Here is a 23155-nt window from a genome sequence, read left to right as displayed (position 1 = left end):
ACTTAAGCCCCCAAATGGTGTATAAGTACAAACACACAACACTAGGGCTTTCAAGCAAAATTACATTTTTGTTAGTCTGCTGCAACAATCTGTCATCTGCTGTTGCATTCGGTTTCCTGGATTATATACTACATATAAGGAGGCTGCAGTTAATAGTGACCACTGGCTCTTGTATCATGACTGTGCCTTTTACACTTTTCACCAGAGTTGTAATTTGTGAGACAAATTGAGCCTTGGCAATTTAAACACAGCGGTGACATAAATATATAACGTTTTGGCACATTTAACTTCTGTTTTTTTATTAAGTAAATATAATTTTGTATCTCTTTTCCCAGAACTATATGACAATAAAATAGCAAATAAAAAACAGCAAATGTACAACATGTAGAAGTAGGTTTATACATTTTACTGGACATTCTTTAGTTTAGCCAGGAGAAAAATCAATTAAGCAATTCACTTCACAGCACACAGGGTGTCAGGGTGCAGCAGTCTAAAAGGGTCCCTTCCTTTAATTTTTAACCTCTTACATGAGGTAGTTGGATACAAAACAAAAAGACTGTTGCAACCTGACACAAAGCTCACACAGCACTTTTTATTTTTTGGCATCAGATGTTTTATATTGGATTATATTACAGGGTAGAAACAGCTTCAGGTAATATTACATCCTTTACATTTTGGAAACATCCTAGCAAATACCAGGGGAATGTGTGAGTGTCCTCAAACAAAGCCAAAAAAAGCACACCATCCTTCTGCAAGTTTTTTATTGTTGTAAATAATGTTACAAACATTCCTCCTCTGGTAAAGGAATGTATCTCAGTAATTGTAACAGCACAGAAAAGCTAGCAAATAAATAAACACTGCTGTTATAGAAAGTGTTTTTAGACATGTTGACAAAGAGTAACTACATTCAAAGTGCATTATTGACAATAGAGTTGCCAAATTGACAAGCCATCACTGACTCAAGTGCTTTACAAGAGGACAGCTTTGTTACAGTACAATACTCTACTCTCCCAATGCTTTACAAGGGTTTCTATTGCACCCCTTTACAGAACAATGGTATACTTCATAATCTAGCACTGTGCTAAATATATACTTTAATTTCACAAAATCATCTTCAGTTATTAGAAACATGACAATAAAAGCGCATCAGAATTTAAAATGATCTTTGATAAATAAAAACTCTGGCTTTTAAAATGTAAACATTGATGTAAGCTAAATCAGAAAGTCAGATTACACATTAAGGAAGAATAATGTTCTCACTACAGTTTCCTGAAAACTATATGCATGAATTATGAGCATATTGATTAGTTCATATAATGCCATGCTCAGCCCATAGCTGAGGACATATACTTTTGTGTTTTAAAAATTAGAAAAAAAAAATTAAGGCCAACATTATTTGTATTGTAAAATCAATAAAGATTTAAAAATTGTCAATTCAAATATTACACATAATTGGTTAACCGGGAAAATCTGTGTTATCAGACAATTTGGTGCTAAATACCGCAGCACGCTACACCCCATGCTAAATTATGCGAACAATAATCACAAGCACTTTAAATGCTTTAACCCTTCACATCCCTGCCTGATACTTGCAGTGGTGCATTAATGTATACAAATACACAATCATCACAGATAACAGTGGGGTTCTTGTGAGTGACCAAGGGAAAGAGGTTGGGTGGGATAGTAAAGCATGAAAGTATTAAACAGCTCTTTATATTTTGGCCCTTCATAGTCTATTCCTTCCATTTAAAGGTATTCACCTTGACAGCCCAAGTGTAAGAATGTTGACACGATTTAATACATTTACATGTCCTTCTAAAGAAAACAGCAATTCTTGCATTAAAATACCTTTTTGTCTTTTTTTCAAAAAAAGCTTGCTCAAAATCCAAACAAATTTGCATATGCTTAAGATAAAAACATCCAAAGAAATATTTTTTTACGTGCCTTATTTAGTTCACTACCTACAATACAATATATATTTCTACAGTATGTAAGCAATAGATAATCTTACATTTTACCATTTATATCGTGAAACAGTATCTGTTGACAATGGCATTATCGTTCAGGAATTCTTTGTAAAAATAGGACAAAAACATGAGGATAATTGTGAGGCAAAATACTTTTTTACTTTTACTTGAAGGATCGGAATCCAGTTGAGACTAGCCTCAAGGAAATATTGTTTTTATAATGAACAATATATGTGCTTCCGATTTAAAACCTTGATTATGAGAGGTTTAATTGTTGTTTGTATGCTGCATTGAATAAGCAGATAGTAGTTAATGATGTTTTAATTAATGTCACAAGTTTTCTTTTGTTTTTTCAGATTATAGTAATGATGATGACCAATACGGGTTGCAGCAGAACAGCAGTAAAACAGAGCAATAGTGTCTGCTTGAAAACAATGACTCTTATTTAAGACATACTGGTACTTGAGACTAAGCACTTTGTCAATATAACAAGCCTTCAAAATAAACTGACAGTAAAATTAACCATTGTACTTTTACCAGCCCATGTCATACTTTATGATGCATTGCAAAGCACTACATTGTTCTAAAATAATGACCCTTTTGGCAAAATATTATTTAAAGGTATAACAATCAAGCCAACCTACAGCAGTAGTGCAAAAATGTGGTTTAACTTTGCTTTTAAACCTTTATCTACACAAACAGAAATCAAAAAGGACATCTTTAAAAAAAAAAAAAAACAGATGTGTTATTATTGTAAGTAAGCAAATAATGTAGTGCTTGTAAATAACACATTTGGACCTCTAGTCAGAGCTGCCTCTTAGTTATCAGTCTGGGAGAAGTGCAAGGGGTTGACTTGCTGGAAATTGACTTGCAATAAATATTTGCAGCTCAACGTATGGGATCACATGAAGACGCGATGGTGAAAAAAGATACCTTAGGTTTCACAAAATGACACACACAAACACACTGGGAAATGTTTCAGTGGAAACAGAAATGCAGCACTATAAACACGACCACAACTGCAATAACAAGCCCTCCATGCATGTGAAGGCTCCGGGCTTGTCAGCCTCAGATGTAAACTGGCTGTTCCTGGGCAGTCAGCAGTCTGTACATGGCAGCTGGCATTGTCTTCATGTGGATCTAGGGTAACAAAGGAAAAAACAAAAAAAAGATGGGGAAAAATCAAATATGGTTGCTTGATAAATAAGAAGTATCTGACCCAAAATAAACTTTTACATTTTTTATTTAATGTGAACAAAAGCAAAGCATCCCCAGGAGCATGTAAGGGGACAGGCATATGTAGTCAAACTACTTGCAAAAATAAAGTAAAATGGATAGCGTATGCTGTACATCATTAATAGAATATAACTGTGTAACAACGGTCTATATTATTTATATGTTAAAACAATGTGGCAGTGAAATAGTTAATTTCACTGCACAGTCCCTGTAATGGATTTTTGCTGAAATAATCATAGAATACAGCTATATACTGTGAATTGAGTATCTCAAAGCAGTCTTCATCATCTGGAAACTAAAAAGCCACATGACTGCAATATGGTAGCCTTTTGCGCCAGAGGAGATGCCATTAAATGTATAAAGCTGGCATCTTAAATGGCTTATGAGGTATAAGCAGTTGAAATAGTGGAAGCAGGTTTACAAGAACATACAAGCTCCCTTGTGGCAATGTGCCCCGCCCCTGTGTGCATATTATGTGTTGTATGTTGCGTGCGTGTGTTAATGTTGGTGTATAGTCATTGGTACACGGGATATAAACGGGTCTGTGTTTCACATGTATTTAAAAAGTGTAGATTTGTATTTAGGCACGAGGAGGGCACAAATCACTTCACGTGCCGGTTAAATGTAATATGTAAGCACGGGGTTGCACAGAATTATTTCACGTGCTGGGATTCAAGTGAATAATTAATTAGTAATTGAATCCCAGCACAGCAGTATATATAGATGCACGTTTCTTTCACTCAGGGTTGGGTGTTCGGTGAGTGGAGAACGGGATTGGAGACGGAGGTAATTGTGAATTGTGAAAGTAAATAGTTAAAAGTATCTGCTCACCGTGTTTGTTTGTCTGTCTAGTCCGTTTTTGTTCGTCTATTTATTTTGGCCTCAAGTGCCGTGCCCTGTGTTTTGTCTGTTCCAACCTTTTATTTTCTGTTCTGTTTTTAAATGCTGAGCGAAAGCATTCGCTCAGCTTCATCAAACCACACCTCTCTGTCTGTTTATTTCCTGCTTCTGGTCTGACGCCACCCACTCCGGCCGTCTTTGTGACATCCCTTCACACGGACGCTTATTTAATACATTTAATTAATCTTAATGACATGTCTTTCGAAAAGTTGTTTCAGTAGATAACATAAGGTTCTCACACAAGGATTGTTAACAGGGCAGTAATTATAAATGACACTGCTATTGTAATTTTTGCAGCATTTATGCCTATTGAATGTTGTTATCTGCTGCTTACCTCTCCAACAGCGTTTGACAGAATGTGCACAATCTTCTCGTGTGGTGTTGCCACAACACTCTGTCCATTGATTTCAATGATCCGGTGACCAACTCGAACACCACCACGCTCTGCTATTCCACCCCTCATAAGGCTACAGATCTAGGCGAGGAGTGAGAACGGATATTTATAAAGACAGGAACAAATGCTAGCAAAAATATACAAAGAAACAAACATCCCAAGGTATAAACTACAGCTAAAAGCAGAGGTCTATAAAAAAAAAAAACATTTCTAAAAAGAAAGATTAATAATTTTCTATTAAAGTGTTACAGTCAGTGTCAGAAGGGGTGAAACACGTTGGTACTGCCTCGGATTTGTGAATTTGACACAATCCTGCTTAACACCCCCTCTTTTTTTCTATATACAGTGTTGAGAAAAAGTTTGTGAACCCCAATGATAATTATGGAAATTCCATAGTTTTACCATGATAGCCTTCTTGAATCAAAACCAGTCTTTTCTTAAATATCCAATAGGGTTTATATTAACCAATTCCATGTCTTTTGAAACAAAATGATGCATTAGACAAACAATGAGTAATTAAGATTCAGGGTATGTGAAAAAGTAAGTGAACCCCTGGTTTTATCAGCTCAATTAAGGGGATAATTAGAATCAGGTGTTTAAATAATTAGGTAGCTCTTCAGGGGTGAGTTTGGGAGGCCCCACCCTATATAAAGATCAGAAACTTTGTGAGTTTGGTCTTCACCATACAGGTGTGTGGAAACACGTCATGCCACGATCAAAGGAAATCTCTGAGGACCTCAGAAAAACAGTTATTGATCCTCATCAGTCTAGAAAGGGTTACAAAACTATTTCTAAGGATTTGGGGCTCCACCAATCCACTGTCAGACAGATGGAGAAAGTTCAAGACCACAGTCACTCTATCCAGGAGCGGTCGTCCTACCAAAATCTCTCCAAGAACAAACCAGAAAATCTTCAAGGAAGTCACAAAGAACCCCACAGTAACATCCAAGGATCTGCAGGCCACTCTTGCCTTGGCTAATGTGAGTGTTCATGACTCAACTATCAGAAAAAGACTGAACAAGAATGGTGTTCATGGAAAGATAGCCAGGAGGAAACCACTGCTCTCTAAAAAGAACATTGCTGCCCGTCTGAACTGAAGTTCGCCAAAGAGCACATAGATGATCCACAAGACTTCTGGAACAGATGAGACAAACGTAGAACTTTTTGGCCTCAATGAGAAACGTTATGTTTGGCGAAAACCAAACACTGCGTTAGAACAGAAGAACCTCATCCCAACCGTCAAGCATGGTGGTGGGAGTGTGATAGTTTGGGGCTGCTTCGCTGCCTCAGGACTTGGACGGCTTGCCATCATTGACACAACCATGAATTCTGCATTGTATCAGAATATTCTAGAGGAGAATGTAAGGCCATCCGTCCGTGAACTGAAGCTGACAATGATCCTAAACACACAAGCAGATCTACAAAAGAATGGCTGCAGAAGAGGAAACCCCACGTTTTAGAATGGCCTATTCAAAGTCCGGACCTAAACCCCATCAAAATGTTGTGGCAGGACCTAAAGCGAGCTATCCATGCAAGGAAGCCCTCAAATGTCACCAAGCTGAAGCAGTTCTGTAAGGAGGAATGGGCCAAAATTCCTCAAAACCGATGTGAAAGACTGACCAACAGTTACAGGAAACGCATAGTTGAAGTCATTGCTGCTCAAGGGGGTGCCACCAGTTACTGAATCTAAAGGTTCACATACTTTTTCACATATGGATATTGAATGTTGAATCATTTGTGGATAAATGTTGAAAAAGTATCATGTTTTTGTGTCACTTGTTTAATCAGGTTATCTTTATGTATTATTAGGACTTAGATTAAGATCTAATAAATTTTAGGTTTCAAAAGTAACTATTAAGCTTTGTGCTTCATTTCTATCCTTCTCATTTTAGTTTTATCAACATTCATGCTAAAACTATTCTAACCACTTTAATATATGATTTCATAACAAGTGCTGCCATGCTCACAATTCCATTCTGTACACTGAACCCCAGCTGGTATCTCAGGTCAGGTCTTCTGATGAGAACTGTTGTTACTGGGGGACATCTCACAATATTCAGCTTTATTCTGGACTGATTTTTTAAACCCTAAGAAAATAAAGGAAACAAAAATAACTTACTTTACATCATCTTTCTTTGTTTATACATGAGTTGGTAGCTTGTCATGTTTTTCTTTTCTAATGTAGCATAGACTATTGGTTATAGGTAAGGATTCAACCCTATTACCTATTTTTTTTACAAGAGGAGACTGTTGTGCAGTTACCATATTACATAACCCTTCTTAGTGCAGTCATCACTGATGGTAACTGAAGCCAGTGCATACATACTTAAGGTTCAATCAATCTGCTTTATTGCTAGCCTGTCTCGTATGTCTATGGTTGTAAGATACTTTTGCCAATTTAACCACAGCAGCCTAGTCTTCACCAAGAGCCAAGTACAAAGCTTTCCAAACCTCTTCAAGTCAGACGACCATTGCTCTTGCATCTGCAATTGTGTCGAGAGTTATGTGTCAGAGTTAGTAAACTGCACAAATTAATTTATCTGAGCTTAAAATTATTTGGGAGTTAACCCAGGCCAGAGACCCTACCAAGCTACCAGTTAGGCAAAGCAATCAGCTAGTGGAGAACCAATGATTAGGTGATGGGTTTTAATTCCCAGGAAGGCCATTGGGTGACTGTCATTCTATAGGAACTCTATTACGCTGTGTTCCCATTCATGAACAACTGGACACAAGGGGTCCACAATTACAAATGAGTGGCTTATGCCTTGGCAACCCATTTCATGCTTCATACCTTCGGCTCTAAATCTGCCTCAACTTCCACTCCACTGGTTTTTGACCTGAATTTGAAATTGTGACTGGGGTTAACTTTATTGACCCATTTTAGGAAAAAAATAGTACTGCCGTTTGTAACATTTTGTTTTATACACTTCTCATGGTGTTTTGCAAAGGAAACTATGTCATCTGGTAGTCATATTTTGGTTTCTTTGAATGAGATTTCTGCAAAGTACAGTACCCATGTACAGTGCCTTGCATAAGTATTCACCCCCCCCTTGGACTTTTCTACATTTTGTAGTGTTACAACCTGGAATTTAAATTAGATTTAATTGGGATTTTTACCATTTGATTTACACAACATACTTAACACTTTGAAGGTGCAAAATAGTTTTTATTGTGACACAAAAGTTAATTAAACAAACAAAAAAGACTTGTTGGTTGCATAAGTATTCACCCCCCTGAGTCAATATTCACCCCCCTGAGTCAATACTTGGTAGAAGCACCTTTTGATTAAGTCTCTACCAGCTTTGCACATCTGGATCCTGCAATTTTTGCCCGTTCTTGGCAAAATTGCTCAAGCTCTGTCAAGTTGGATGGGGACCGTTGGTGAACAGCAATTTTCAAGTCTTGCCACAGATTCTCAATCGGATTGAGATCTGGGCTTGACTGGGCCATTCTAAGACATTCAGGTTCTTGTTTTTAAACTACTCCAGTGTAGCTTTGGCTGTGTGTTTAGGGTCATTGTCGTGCTGGAAGGTGAACCTCTGCCCCAGTCCCAGGTCTCTTGCAGACTGAAACAGGTTTTCCTCTAGAATTTCCTTGTATTTGGCTCCATCCATCTTGCCCTCAATCCTGACCAGTTTCCCAGTCTCTGCCGATGAAAAGCATCCCCATAACATGATGCTGCCACCACCATGCTTCACCGTGGGGATGGTGTTCTCAGGGTGATGAGCAGTGTTGGCTTTGCACCACACATAGCGTTTTGTGCTAAGGCGAAAAAGTTCAATTTTGATCTCATCAGACCAGAGAACCTTTTTCCACATGTTTGCTGTGTCTCCCACATGCCTTTTGGCAAAATCCAAACAGGATTTGATATGGGTTTTTTTCAGCAATAGCTTTCTTCTCGTCACTCTTCCATAAAGCCCAGCTTTGTGGAGCATCCGGGTTATAGTTGTCCCATGGACGGTTTCTCGCATCTCAGCTGTGGATCTCTCCAGCTCCTTCAGAGTCACCATTGGCCTCTTGGCTGCTTCTCTGACTAATGTCCTCCTTACCTTGTCACTGAGTTTTGGTGGACGGCCTTCTCTAGGCAGAGTCGCGGTTGTGCCATATTCTTTCCATTTTTTAATAATGGATTTAACGGTGCTCCGGGGGATGTTCAAAGTTTGGGAGTATAACCCAACCCTGACTGGTGCTTCTCCAGAACTTTATCCCGGACTTGTTTTGATAGCTCCTTGGCCTTCATGATGCTGTTTGTTTAGATATGCTCTCTAACAAACTCTGGGGCCTTCCAGAAAGAGGTGTATTTAATCTGAGATCATGTGACACTTTAATTGCACACAGGTGGACTCCATTCAACTAATTATGTGACTTCTGAAGGCAATTGGTTGCACCAGAGCTTATTTAGGGGTGTCACAGCAAAGGGGGTGAATACTTATGCAATCAAGACTTTTCAGTTTTTTATTTGAAAATAATTTTGAAAAATATGTGGATTTTTTCCCCCACTTCGACATTATGGACTATTTTGTGTAGATCAGTGATAAAAAATCCTAATTAAATCCATTTTAATTCTAGGTTGTAACACTACAAATGTGGGAAAGTCCAAGGGGGGTGAATACTTATGCAAGGCACTGTAGCTTCATAAAGAGTTTAAATTGGCATTGGACATATACGCAAATGAATATCCTTTACCAGTGTAAGCCCTGGGGGAGATGGACTGAATAGATTTAATGGCTCTTCAAGCCACTTAAATTACGAGATTTGTTTTCCTTTACCTTTATGATGGTCTGACAAGTTGAGAGTGGCAGTCCCACCAGGCTGGTTCCATTGATGGACATGATCTGGTCCCCGATGTTGAGTCTCCCAGACTTCTCTGCAGGACCGCTGTGCATCATGTTGGCTATAATGACAGTGGGCAGGATGGAGCCCCAGCCAGACTCCACAATCACCATCCCCAGAATCTCACCCTTCTGCTTCTCAATGTAAACCTGCAAGATGACACTGCTGTTCAGTAACTCTGCCTTCTACCACCTTTATTTCCCATACCTCATCAAGAGGTTACACACTTGAGACCATCCAGTATACCCTCAATTCCACTTCAATCTCCAAATCAACATTTAGAAGGGCGATATTAAGTTGGTTATTCTTTATAATATCAAAACCTTCCAAACCCTGGAAGCTCATGAAAGTTGTTATAAAGGTATAGATCCTTTAATTGACTTGGGAGTTTATTCATCAACCCTGATGTTTGCTTAAATTCACAACAGTATGTCATATTCTTTTGCAATATTAAAAAAAAAAAAAACAATATCTAGAATATTAGTATGCATTTATACTGTCTTTGTCAAAAAGGAAAATATTTTACTCCCTGGTGCTGAAATATAACAAGCTAAAGGCTTCCCTTTGGTTAGCTAATAATTAAGCAAAATAACCCCTTAGAACAGGGCTTTAAAGCCCGCATTCTGCCATTAAATGCCAGAGCCCAAGGCCTTACCAGACAAGAAGGGCCTTCCCAGACGGTAAAGCCCTCTTAAGAGGGTTCTATTGCTATTAGAACATGGCTGTGTTTTTTAAAAAAGTACTAGTTTTTGTTGCTAATGAATACAAATGTTTTCCTCACTATTACATGAGTAAAGCGGTTTGATCACAGTTCCGTATGTGGTCGGCAGCTGAAGGCTTCAGTACCCTAGCGGTGGACCATATTCGGCTATGGGTATTTCCAATAGGGTAAATAATAACTCAATACTAAAAATAATCTTCTACTTATATGGAGCTGTTCATCAGTTCAGGTACCTCATACACAAAAGCAATCATGGTTTGTGAACTGTTTGCTTCTATCTACTGCTTAAAAAATATAAAAACATTAAAAATAATAAAAGTACCAGTAAAATGGTAACGTTTTATTTTTTAATTAGGATTTGAATGCACATTTGTGTGTTTGTGTAAAGACAGGAAGCTTTCTATTGGTGGAGCATTTTAAAGAAGAATACATTCAAATAAAAGAAGAGGAAGTCTTTGTTTGCACCTTCCTACCACTAAAGTCTTTAAAACTTTAATTCAAGTTTGATTAAAGAAAGTCCCTATTCTGTAATGATATATTCTTGCAAGGCTTGAGTGTAGGTGGTGTGCTAAATAAAACCTCAGCTTTGCTACAAGACTTTGGGTTTCAAAGCCTGCTCCAGGCAGTAACAGGATCTGGATCTTTACATCTTTCACTGTGAAGGAGAGAATACAGCCCATAAAGCTCTGTGACATATATCATTCAGCAATTTGTCTAAGGTACAGTAATAGAGCCCTCTTTTATAGATACAATGCGTTTTCTGTTTTGAGACTGGATAAACCAACCAGAGAAAATAAATCAGTTAAACAGAACAAATGTTATTCTGTACTAGGGGAATGATATTTCATTTGTGTACTTTCTAATCCAAGCTCTCATCTGATGGCAGCTCAGAGCACACTCGCAGTGTTAGTGAGCGTGGAACATGTCTGCTAATCCAGTGCTCTGAACCCTGTTAACATACGTCTTTGCAGTTCTCAGACTTGGAGAAGTGGATGAGGTCATCGTTGTACATGTCCTGGGTGTTGAGCAGGTCGCTGTACTCCTTTTGGCTCAGGTCCTCCGGATTAATCCCATTGGCTCGAAGGAACTCCTGGTATGCAACGCTAAACGCTTGCCCAATGGACTGAGCAATCAGCTGGGCCTGAAAATAAACATGTAACTCTTTGATTTCACAATTATAAAACAGCTGAGATAAAACTATATCATGCTGATAATTTAAATACATCTGAATAATTTTTTATTTTTTTTTAAAGTATGATTGTTTGTCCAGGATCAACATTGACATTTTTAGAATCCGAAAATAGGAAAGAACTGATACAGTATCATGGAAAAGACATTTCTTACATCCTCTGACTCGAAGACATGGCAGATCATTTTATACTGCTTCTTCTCGTCCTGTGAGGGGGTCGAGGACTCCACATTATCCTGTGAGTTGGAGCACGGCATTCTCCGGCGGGCCATCAGCACTACAATGTTCCCAATGTCAGCGATGTAGGAAATAGTTCTCAGGGGGTGGTCCATCATAGTTTCCTGCATAGAGACAAGAAATGAGGCAAGTGTAAGAGAAAGCTGTTTACCGTACAGCACTGAAAGTGTTATGACAAGACCAAGGGACCATATCCTAAATTCTCCCCTGTCCTGTAGCTAAAGGTTTCAATAGGTCTGTGATAGAAGAGGATGTCTTCAGCAACTGGATTGGATTTAGGTCAGAAAACACAAGATAATGGTCAGAGTCATGGATATTGCTACAACACAGTATCTCCAAGTACACCAACGAGTATATTTAGAAATACTGAATACCAGTGAGACTGCAATATAAATCGATCCTGCTCTTAAAAAATATTTGAATCAATTTACTGAATTCATTAACATTGTAACTGTGGTGTACACAGTGAAATGAATGCTAAGCCTCAGGTAAATGCATTTAATTGTATGTAGTATTCTTTGTATTGTTTTTAAATGTGACATTCGCCATCTCTGTTATGTTAAATCCTCCAACCGGTTGAGTTACCCAAACAGTGATGTCACTGTCAATATGGCGGAACATATCCATTGGATATGTTTGATCTTGAGCTCTATCAGCGCTATCGATTACCAAGACAGAACCTCCTTCGTCTTATAGATGAAATACGGGATGACCTTCAATATATGAACCAAAGGAATGCTGCCTTATCTGCTGAATTACGTTGACAACACGGAATGGTTAATAAAAACCTGTACGTTTAACATTGATACTTAAAATATTTCATATTACCCAAAATTGTATAGTTATGTCAGTCCCTTGATTCCCTCTGTCCCCTCACCTCCCCTCCCCGACCCTGGCTCTCCTCTACGCTCCGCTCAGCAAGAACCACACTGCGATCTGCTGAAAAGAAATGGAAGAGAACCAAGCTCCCTGCTGCCCTAGACCTCTACTGCACTCCTATCCTCCTTCTCCTCTACTCTCTCCTCTGCTAAATGTACTAATTTCCAATCTATAATCCAAGCCTCCACCAACAACCCACGTAAACTATTCTCTACCTTCTCCTCCCTCCTAAACCCTCCCCCCTCCTCTATCTCCTCTGATGACTTTGCCTCTTCTCTTCTACAATCTCTGATATCCGCAAACTCTTTAACACCTCTCCCTCCCCCCCACCCCCTCCCGCTCCAACCCCTACACCCATTGCATCCCCTACTAACTCACCCTCCTTCTCCACCTTCTCTCCCCTCTCAGACTCTGACCTCTCCTCCCTGCTCCCAGCACATCTCCACTCTGGCACGCACTTGCCGATTCTTCCTGAGCAACGTACGAAGAATCAGACCCTTCCTCACCAACTACGCAACTCAGCTCCTCGTCCAGGCCCCAGTACTCTCCCGTCTAGACTACTGCAACTCCCTCCTGGCTGGCCTCCCTGTGTCCGCCACCCGTCCGCTCCAGCTCATCCAGAACTCTGCTGCCCGCCTGGTGTTCTCTCTGCCTCGCTTCTCCCACGCAACTCCACTACTCCGCTCACTCCACTGGCTCCCGATCACCGCTCGCATCCAGTTCAAGACTCTTGTACTAGCCTACAGATGACTTGACCAGACTGCACCCAGCCACCACCAGACCCCCATCTCTCCCTACACCCCCACTCGACCTCTCCGCTCCGCCTGCACTAGAAGACTGGCTCTACCTCCACTACGCTCCCCTGCCTCCAGAGCCCGCTCCTTCTCCACCCTTGCTCCGCAGTGGTGGAATGACCTTCCTACAGATGTCAGGACTGCCCAGTCCCTGACGACCATCCGGCGCCTCCTCAAGACTCACCTCTTCAGACAGCACCTGTAGAACTCCTCTTTTCCCCTGGACACTTATCACTCTTCCTTAAATGCACTTTACTTGCTCTTATCTGCCCCCTATTTTACTGCATTTAATCCTGTACTTTAGAGTACTGTAATCTGTCACAAGTGTTATTTAATCTGTAGTATTTTGTATTTAATTATATCCTGATGTATCTATCACTGACATTATTATCTGCTCCTTTATTGAATCGTATTTTGTCATATACTTGTACTTGCTAGAACCAAAGTCATTGTATTTTTATCTTGCTCTTAATTGTATTATTACTTGTACTGCGATTCTTGAAATGTATTTTTGTTTACGACTGTAAGTCGCCCTGGATAAGGGCGTCTGCTAAGAAATAAATAATAATAATAATAATAATAATAATGTGTTTAACATATCTCTCTCTATATACATATGTACAGTATATTAAGGATGTGCAAATCATAACACTATGTAACACAATTTTTGTTCCTGGGTAGTAAGTGTTATTTCCTCATTGCTTATGCCTCAAAAGTATAGAAAATGGCTATTATTCCCCACAAACTTTGCTTTTGTGACCAGACAGTGATATTTTGAAATTTACCTATTTCCAATGAGAAAACGGGCGAATTTGTGTCTTTTCGTTCACATAAAGTCAGAAAAAAACAACATATGAATCCAAATTAACATGTATTTATACTAAAGTAATACAAAAATGACTACAAAAGATATAGAAGTGAGTAGTTTTTCGAGATTTACGATTATACTGTAAATCACTTTCACGAATCAGCCCCCAAATGTAGTCTCCCATCATGTTCTTGTTATACTGTCCTTGGTAGCGGCGTTCAAAGTCCAGTATATCCTGGTGGAAGCGCTCGCCTTGCTCCTCCGAGTACGCTCCCATGGTCTCCTTGAATTTATCAAGATGAGCATCAAGGATATGGACTTTGAGGGACATCCTACAGCCCATTGTGCCGTAGTTCTTCACCAGAGTCTCAACCAGCTCCGCATAGTTTTCGGCCTTGTGATTGCCCAGGAAGCCCCGAACCACTGCGACAAAGCTGTTCCAAGCCGCTTTCTCCTTACTAGTGAGCTTCTTGGGGAATTCATTGCACTCCAGGATCTTCATTATCTGTGGTCCGACGAAGACACCGGCTTTGACCTTTGCCTCAGACAGCTTAGGGAAGAAGTCTTGAAGGTACTTGAAGGCTGCCGACTCCTTATCTAGAGCTCTGACAAATTGTTTCATAAGGCCCAATTTGATGTGCAGTGGTGGCATCAGTACCTTCCGGGGGTCCACCAGTGGCTCCCACTTGACGTTGTTCCTCCCCACAGAGAACTCGGTCCGCTGTGGCCAGTCCCGCCTGTGGTAGTGCGCCTTGGTGTCCCTGCTGTCCCAAAGGCAAAGATAGCAGGGAAACTTGGTAAAACCGCCTTGGAGACCCATCAGGAATGCCACCATTTTGAAGTCTCCTATGACCTTGATGCCATCTCAGAAAAATGCAGATATGTATCCACTTAGGCAGCTGGAACTAAACTGAACTGGTGGGCTTAAGGCCCCTGTATTTATACTACTATTTATATTACTGGAAAGTTCTAGAAAGTTCTAGAAGTTACTCCAAGTTTACTCAGCACTGAATCTATCTGGAATGTTCTGGAAAATAGGTGAATTTCAAAATATCACTGTCCTGGTCACAAAAGCAAAGTTTGTGGGGAATAATAGCCATTTTCTATACTTTTGAGGCATAAGCAATCAGGAAATAACACTTACTACCCAGGAACCAAAAAAAAAAAAAAAAATTGTTACACAGTGTAATGCAGAGATGTCAAAGGCTACAATTTGGCTGTAGCAGCTACTATTTATTGGACGTACTGCTTCGGCGCTACGTTGAAGAGGTATGTATAATACTACGATTTTTAATAAATGACTACATGAGGGATACTCCCTGCACGTTTATGAAATATTATTTCAATACCATGTTTTTTTGTTGTTTATTTTTTAATTAATTAATGGTTCATAATACTGTGTTTCACTGACAGTTTATTGTGGCATTGACATACTAAAATCTCTGAGCCGGTTGCTTAGTAACCGATTTAGAAACTTAAACTGCCGCACAAAACTCTAAACAGTTGTTTTTATATTACCAAATTTATATATTACATCATTATATTGCACATTGTGTTTATAAAGACCCTGTGCTTGCACTGTATTTTTTTCTGAAAAAAACTAAAACTAAAAACAAATTACTAGTAGTATACCGGTAGTGTTTAATGCAAAACCCTATAAACCCTAATTTTATATGTGAAAACGAAAATATCTGTACCTCCAAATAATAATTGATCTCTGTTTATCACGGGATGGGATGGGACAGGATTTTATTTTTTTTTGACAGGACAGGATTGGAAATGATGACTCTTTCATGGGATGGGGTGGGACAGGAACATTTTTGACAGGACAGGATGGGACAGAACTGCAGTTTCATTCCCGTGTCGCTCTCTAGTGGACAGAACGACTGCTTGTAGGCCCATCCCTTGCGTGGTACTTGCCTTTAAAAGATGGATGGGTCACTATACATGCTTTCCAAGGGATCAGCAAGGATAGATAATAGCCAACCATTTATCCTTCTGACTAAATGTTACTGTCGTGTTAAGCTTAGAATTAAGAATGCCCTTGTTCTCTTTATATAGAGACAGCAGTGTGCGTATTTTGTGATCTGTAAAGTTTTCTTTTTCTTGACATTTCTGCTTATAGAATGCGAAAGCCACCACGTGAAACGATGGCAATTTCCGTTATCTGCTGCGCCTCGGTCGTTACTACACCAGGGATGGTTTTGCTTTGGTGCACTTGGAGTGGAATTTACTTTTAAATCGGGCTTAAGTTGGAAGTAGTACCGACGGCGTAAGCAGTAGCGACTAATTTACGCCAGCTTTGTGCACTCTGGCCCAGATTATGAAACCTTACTGTACTGTACTCTACTCTAAACATCCATAAGTCATTCCAGTTCAGAATGTCACAAGACCACAGCGCGTATTCATTTGATTTCTACAGAACTCACTTAAAATGAATGTGCAGTTTTATTCAGCCTCAAAAGGAGCATGTCAAAGTGTGGCGTCTCAACAGCACTACAGATTGATGAAAAACTGACAGTTCTGCCTGTGATATGAAAGGGCAGTGCTGCGTACCTGTGAGTCAGCATTGAGCACTTTGATTCTCTGAGTGGAAATGAAAAGATCCACCTCTGTCATGGGCTGGGACTCTCCTTCGGAAGACTGCAAAGATATTCATTAGAACTATTGTTACTATTACTATGACGATGAAGAGAAGAATAACATTCCCTTCTTATCATACTGCCACAGCAGATGTCAGCAAGATTAGTACCAGAGGAACATAAAAGTCAAGAAGCAAAAACAGCATATTTTACACATGATCTCTTAAGAAGGCTCTTTTTATAGCAAAAAGCTTTAACTATCTAGATCAGTTAATTAATGCTCGATATTCATGAAACTTTTGTAGGCTGCTTAAAGAAACTGGTAACAGCATGTAATAGTTTGAGAAATAGGAAGGTATCATTTGCCTTCAATTTAACTCTGGTGCCAAGGTTATATACATGCCATCCTTTTTCAAAATATGGTGATTAAAAGCCATACATTTTGCATGTGTTATACGGGGGCAAAAAGGCAGCCAAAAGGGTTCTGTCTGTAAGCCTTATAATGAGATTAAAGTGTACATAACAAAAAACAAAGACATTTTTCAGCACAAAGAACAGCATAACACTACATCACAAAATAAAAAACGAAACACAATAAAACTTAACAAAAGCTACCCAGCAACTTGTCACATCTTATTTATTTTCTGCATCCAGCATTCAGTTTTTGTATTGCATTGCATGAGAGAGAATCTTTTAATAACATTTATTTCACTACTTGAGATAACTTGAAATTAAAAATACAAAAATCTAATATATAACTGGATTCAGAAAACTTGATTAAAAATAATCAAAATGAAAGAAAATGCACATTGCAACAGGTATATAAAAAAAACATTAAGCTGGTGGGGGTTGTACTGCACCTTCTTCCTGCTTTTGGCTAATTTCTGGGCCATCTGCTTAACATGGAATAAATAGAGATAGAAGAACGGTTAGAGAAGAACCAAATAAACAGTCACAGTCAGACAGGTGAAGAACACATATGGCTTTGGGTTTGTGGATTTTACACAATCCTGCTTTAACACCTCCAGCTTCAAGTCTAGAAAAAAAACAAAAAAAAAACACGGCTCACAAAGAAACAACAACAGACAGGAAACTGTCTCTTGACTGCTCCAGGGTCACATGACGTTTTTGGGGGGTTTGGGTTAAGGGGAATGTTTTGGTTTGGTTTGTCTTTTCCAAACAAATATTTTAAAATCATATTTCTTACCTCTTATTAGCAGCATTATAACTCACCCCCCTTTTCTTCTGTTGACAATCTTTTGGTTTGAAATATGCAGGTAATCACTAAGCACTTCAATCAGTTTAATTCCAAAGATCTAGCTATATATATATATATATATATATATATATATATATATATATATATATATATATATATATATATATATATATATATATATATATGCATGTCCATACACACACACACACACACAGTAGTGTACAAATGCATATCCTTTATATACCTGCCTACATGAAAACCCCTGGGTGTGAGAATTTCAATTTTTGGTAAGTAATCAGCAACCCAACCCAACTGCTTTTCAGGTTCTAGACCTTAGTTCTGATTGACTTTCTACCAAGTTGCAGGATGTTTTACTCAAGTTATTGTGGTAGCGTTGTCTGTGGTAACAGATAATAGACAGAAGACACAGCATTGACAAAATGGACAATCATTAGTGATCATGAAAACAAGAAAATAACCATTTAATACAAGAAATGAAATAATGCTGCTAATACTAATGACACTGAAAATATTAAAAATGGAAGGTTCAGGGACAATGTCACTGGCCACAGTCAAACCCCCCATCTCTTTGAGCACAGCGCAATCCTCACATGAATTCTACCTGCGTCTCAAGACAAATAATATTTTGAAAACTTCGCTGAGTTTAATTTTACTCCCAAAAGGTGTTAGAGGTGTTAAAGATTGGAAAGGCTTTCATTTGTAAGTAATTGCCATGCTTTCAACATCACATTTTCAAGTGTAAACAACTAACAAACTGGGACCCGTTTCTATAGTTACAGATCATAATTTAAATGATTTCTCTTTTATCAGTGTGGTATGTATGGTTTAGTGTCTCCCGTTATCTTATGTACAAGTGTTTTATGACTAGCGACGGGAGAGTCTTTTCTCAAAGAATCACAGTATTTTAAACAGGCACATGTCATCCAAAAGAGAAAAAAACATGGCTATTGATCTGCATTAACTGCATACATTTTATCAGAAATGTGTTTAACAAGAGTAGGAAATGTTATATTCCATTGTGGAGATGCTTGTTGATCCTGTGTTTGACGACAAATGTGTAGGTGACGAGTTGTGAAGTTATCAGTGTGAAATGTGTAGGTGACGAGTTGTGAAGTTATCAGTGTGAAATGTGTAGGTGACGAGTTGTGAAGTTATCAGTGTAAAATGTGTAGGTGACGAGTTGTGAAGTTATCAGTGTGAAATGTGTAGGTGACGAGTTGTGAAGTTATCAGTGTGAAATGTGTAGGTGACGAGTTGTGAAGTTATCAGTGTGAAATGTGTAGGTGACGAGTTGTGAAATTATCACTGTGAAATGTGCTGCACGAATAAAGTCTCTTCTGACAGAATCCCATTGAGTGCCATTTCAGGAGGATTTAGTTCATGCAACAATGATGACATTCCAGTGCCTAAATCCAGAAAGAATCTACCTAGCAGGAAACTTATACAATTAAAATCACTATAGCTTAAATAAAACAATGAAAGCAGAAGAAAACAAATATAGGCTGTGAAAACACTGGTAGGTAAGCAGAAAAATGCATTTTAGGAATACAAATATGCATTTTAGGAATCAAAATACAACATCATTAGATGTTTGGGGTGTCAAATTAAAAAAAAACAAATATCTGGTTGTGTTTGGCTTAGTGTTGTCATCCAGAAATGTTATCAGCAATCAAAGGTGCTTACCCTAAATTCCAAAAGTGTACACTTAGTTATACCCATAGCAGAACCTAGGATCTCATTATTGTAATAAGAGGACGATGCTCTATCAATATAGATGTAGCACTTCTATACAGGTCTATTAATACATTTTTGACAATATTATTTAATAATACAAAAATACAAATAAAATGTTTAAATACATTATGGCCAAAGATTTGTTTGAATTTTTAAGCAAGCTCAATTAGAAAAAAGAAAATTTACATTGCAGCCTAAAACATGATGCATGATACAGTCAACAGGGAAGCTTGTGAAAGTAACAGGCATGCACGGGTCTTCAACAAAGAGGAAGGACAGAACAGATGGATTACAGCCAGTACACTAAAGAACAACTCGTAGGTTTATAAAGTATATTGTATTTACTGCATGAACTTAACACCAGTAAAAGAAAACCATTTGGAAAATGTAATCTCAAATCGTTATTTGCTGTATTTTATATTGATGGTATTGAAGTATGGATAAGGATGTATTTTTTATTTTTATTTTTTATTAATATATTTCATGTAATATAATACAAATGCATATTTCCTATAATGTATAAATATACATTTTGAAGTCCCTTCAATAAAGGCTAGTTTTCCATTCTATTTTAGGGCATACACTAAAGCATTATACTAAAAGCATGAAATAATGAAAATAAATGTAAAGGAAACTGCGATAGATCTAATACCAGGGCATTATAATAATGAAGACATTCAAACAATGTATTGTTTTATTCTTTTCCGTATTTAAACAAGTCAGATTCTGGCATCTGTTTAATTTACAGAGCCCCATTACGAAACAGTGGCAAACCATGTTAAGGGAAAACTAAATCCACCAAACTGTGGGATTTTGGAGACTATTTCTGGGAAATTAAAGGGTCCCCTTTGCCATAGTCATAATTCTTACTTGTGGGCAAGTATTATTTCCTATTTTTAGGAGAGACAGTTTAGCCACTCTTACTACAAGTCAAGTCAGGTCAGGTAAGATTTGGCTACAACCTGTGTAGCGGCACTAATCTAAATCCTGCTCTTTATCTGCAATCCTCAAATTCAATTCAGCAGTGTTTACAAGAAAAATGAAAGCTGGCAGTGTTGACAGACTTTGGAGGTTAACACTGTCACCGACAGACTCCCCACTGGATTTATCACCTTGATTCTGCTGACAGCTTCCTGGGCCTGCATCATCCGCACGTTCTTGGAGGGCGTTTTGTCTGAAAGCAGCTGGGTGGAACCAAGGTAATTAGCTGCAAAGATGATGCCATCAATAAGGTCTTCAGGGTCACAGGGTCCAGGAACTGCATAATACAAAGATATTACAACAATGTAGGAACTGTAACTTCAAATAATTGCTGGGTCTCAAATAATCGCCTGTCTCCAATACGCGTCAGGTCTGCTGGCAAATATTGTAAATAAACGCCGGGTCTGTGTCATTGCCATTGAAGCTGAAGATGAGGAGGAGCTTGAGCGTAATGAACTGCTAATAAGTGACAGCGATGAAGGTGACTCTCAGGATTAAAAAATAATAATAATAGAAAACGTCATTTAAGGTAGGCCTACATGTAATGCATATTTGTTTAATGCCGTTATTACATTATCAAAAGTTTTGATAATTTTAAGCGTGCTGAAAGTAGGCCAGATACAAACCTCTTGGTGTATTTTAACATGTTGTGTTGTATTAGCAATCTACAAGTTTGAGATTAAACAATAAATTATTTTGATAAATGATACTTGTTGCTTTTATTGTTCATTTTTAAAAACATTTTAGAAGTTTGTATTATTATTATTATTATTATTATTATTATTATTATTATTATTATTATTATTAACAATGGTAGATCTAATTCTGTTTTTAAATAGAAATTCATACTTCTGCTTGTTCATTTTCCAGCGTTTTGCATACTGTATCCTTGTTAACACTAGTGCATATAAAAAGACAGTATATTTTCGCTTTATACTGGAGGGTGTACAATACAATGTAATTTTGTTATAAAACAAAACTCTTACTTAGTTCCCACTGACACACAACCTTTTAACCACGTTGCTGGAATGTTTAAATTGAGTTACAATGTTGCTACAAGGTTGTGTGTTAGCGGCTTCTCAATGACCGCATGAAGCATGTGAAGCTAGTGATCTAATATAAACGCCAGTCTCAAATAATCGCCGGTCTCCAATACGCTCTGGGTCTGCTGGCAAATATTGTAAATAAACACCTGAGGCGTTTAATTGAAGTTTTACAGTAATTATGTTCATATATACAGTATGCACTCTACCACTGAATTGAGAGAAGGCTAGTTGATTGAGGAACAAGACCAGCCTATGCAATTATATTTCTGCAGTATGACGATTATTGAAGAATACAATGTTGTCTGGCAAAGAAAAACAATCCATGTGAAGATTGTCATTTTATTTAATAATATTTCTCAATATGCGGAAGTTACTGAACAGTTTTAATTTTGTCTTTTGAACTGAATTTTTCCCATCTCTTATTTAGAATACTGTAATAGCCAAACACTCCTGATTACAGGTGTTTAATATTCTCAATATGATATGTGTAGACACATTGTCCTTCTGTGTAAAACGTGAGCTACCAATACTATTTTGTTACTGTACATATATGTTGATATTGCTGTTTTTTCTGCACTATGAAAAATATCCACAGATGGGTGCAAATTATTGCATAATGCATTTTTTTTGTTTTGTTTGCTATTAACATAAATAATGATACTTACCTTCAACATAAGTTGGGAATGAAGCCAAGCTTTTCCTTGACTGCAATTAAGACAAAAAAGCATTTAAACCTAGTTTAAATTAGTTTCTTAACATTGTTAATTAGTTGCATGTTAACTGAATGAACAATCAACACTATTAAAAGTCAAGTAAAAAAAAAAAAAACAAAAAAAAAAAACACATTACAAAAAAAGGACATTGCAACTTAGGATTCATTACTAATCAATTATTAAACTTAATTATTTTTGTAAGCAAACTAAAACTGTTGCAAAACTACAAATAAACATCTCCGACTGTTAACGTAATTAAGCTGTATTTTACTACTCTGTCCATTTGTAACAATTAAACATTTCTCAAGCTTGAACAACACATTCATTGTCACTCAGCCTGTTAATACAGAATGTACACTTTTCCATGGCATACTGTTAAATGTGAAATTTGGGAAGCTGGAAAAATATAACATAGCACTTTGCTACACGTGGACCTAATATGTTTTGCAGAATTCAACTTTGGTATTAGTTCCAAATCTTATATGTACTGTAGCAGTGGTGTAGTGGTAAATAAAAAAGTGGCTAAACGCCCCTGTTTGGTGGAATTGATCAGATAGATTGAACAGATAAACATGAACAGATACATTGTTACTGGCCCTCAGCCCAGAGCCCCACACACAGTCATTTCCCCTCTCAGGTGCTGTACAGTCACAGACCCAACAGTGTGCTTCACAGAACAGTTCTGTGAGCATCCTTTCATGGGCTTGGATGAAGGCTACTAACACCGCCCTGCAGGTCCAGTGTGCCTAACAGAATATTAACAGCCAATCACAGAATGTGCACGCACGCATGCACGCACGCACGCACGCATGCACACACACAAGAGAACACGCAGTCCAGTGGCCACGACCCCCTGCTCGTTCTGACTGAGAGCTCTCAGCTGTCAGTCTCACGTTTAGCA

At 38.1% G+C, this 23155-nt stretch overlaps 1 protein-coding gene across 3 annotated transcripts in view; it reads right to left on the bottom strand.

Annotated features, from left to right (window-relative positions):
• Positions 1 to 743: 743 nt before the first annotated feature.
• Positions 744 to 23155, bottom strand: part of LOC117409388 (amyloid-beta A4 precursor protein-binding family A member 1-like) — an 86182-nt gene continuing 63770 nt past the window's right edge. For 2 of the 3 annotated variants that reach the window (XM_058996596.1, XM_058996591.1), the window contains exons 4-13: positions 22207 to 22246; positions 20627 to 20772; positions 17401 to 17433; positions 16515 to 16601; positions 11396 to 11581; positions 11013 to 11192; positions 9267 to 9479; positions 6465 to 6584; positions 4438 to 4578; positions 744 to 3107 (exon numbers count right to left, since the gene is read on the bottom strand). In XM_058996596.1, the coding sequence (XP_058852579.1) occupies positions 3036 to 3107; positions 4438 to 4578; positions 6465 to 6584; positions 9267 to 9479; positions 11013 to 11192; positions 11396 to 11581; positions 16515 to 16601; positions 17401 to 17433; positions 20627 to 20772; positions 22207 to 22246 (1218 nt within the window). In that variant the 3' untranslated portion in view covers positions 744 to 3035. The remainder of the gene's footprint in view (positions 3108 to 4437; positions 4579 to 6464; positions 6585 to 9266; positions 9480 to 11012; positions 11193 to 11395; positions 11582 to 16514; positions 16602 to 17400; positions 17434 to 20626; positions 20773 to 22206; positions 22247 to 23155) is intronic. The other variant, XM_058996599.1, reaches the window with a different exon arrangement.

The sequence above is a fragment of the Acipenser ruthenus genome, chromosome 2 (genome assembly GCF_902713425.1).
Source record: "Acipenser ruthenus chromosome 2, fAciRut3.2 maternal haplotype, whole genome shotgun sequence".
Taxonomy (NCBI): Eukaryota; Metazoa; Chordata; class Actinopteri; order Acipenseriformes; family Acipenseridae; genus Acipenser; species Acipenser ruthenus.
This window is presented reverse-complemented; position numbering and strand designations above follow the sequence as displayed.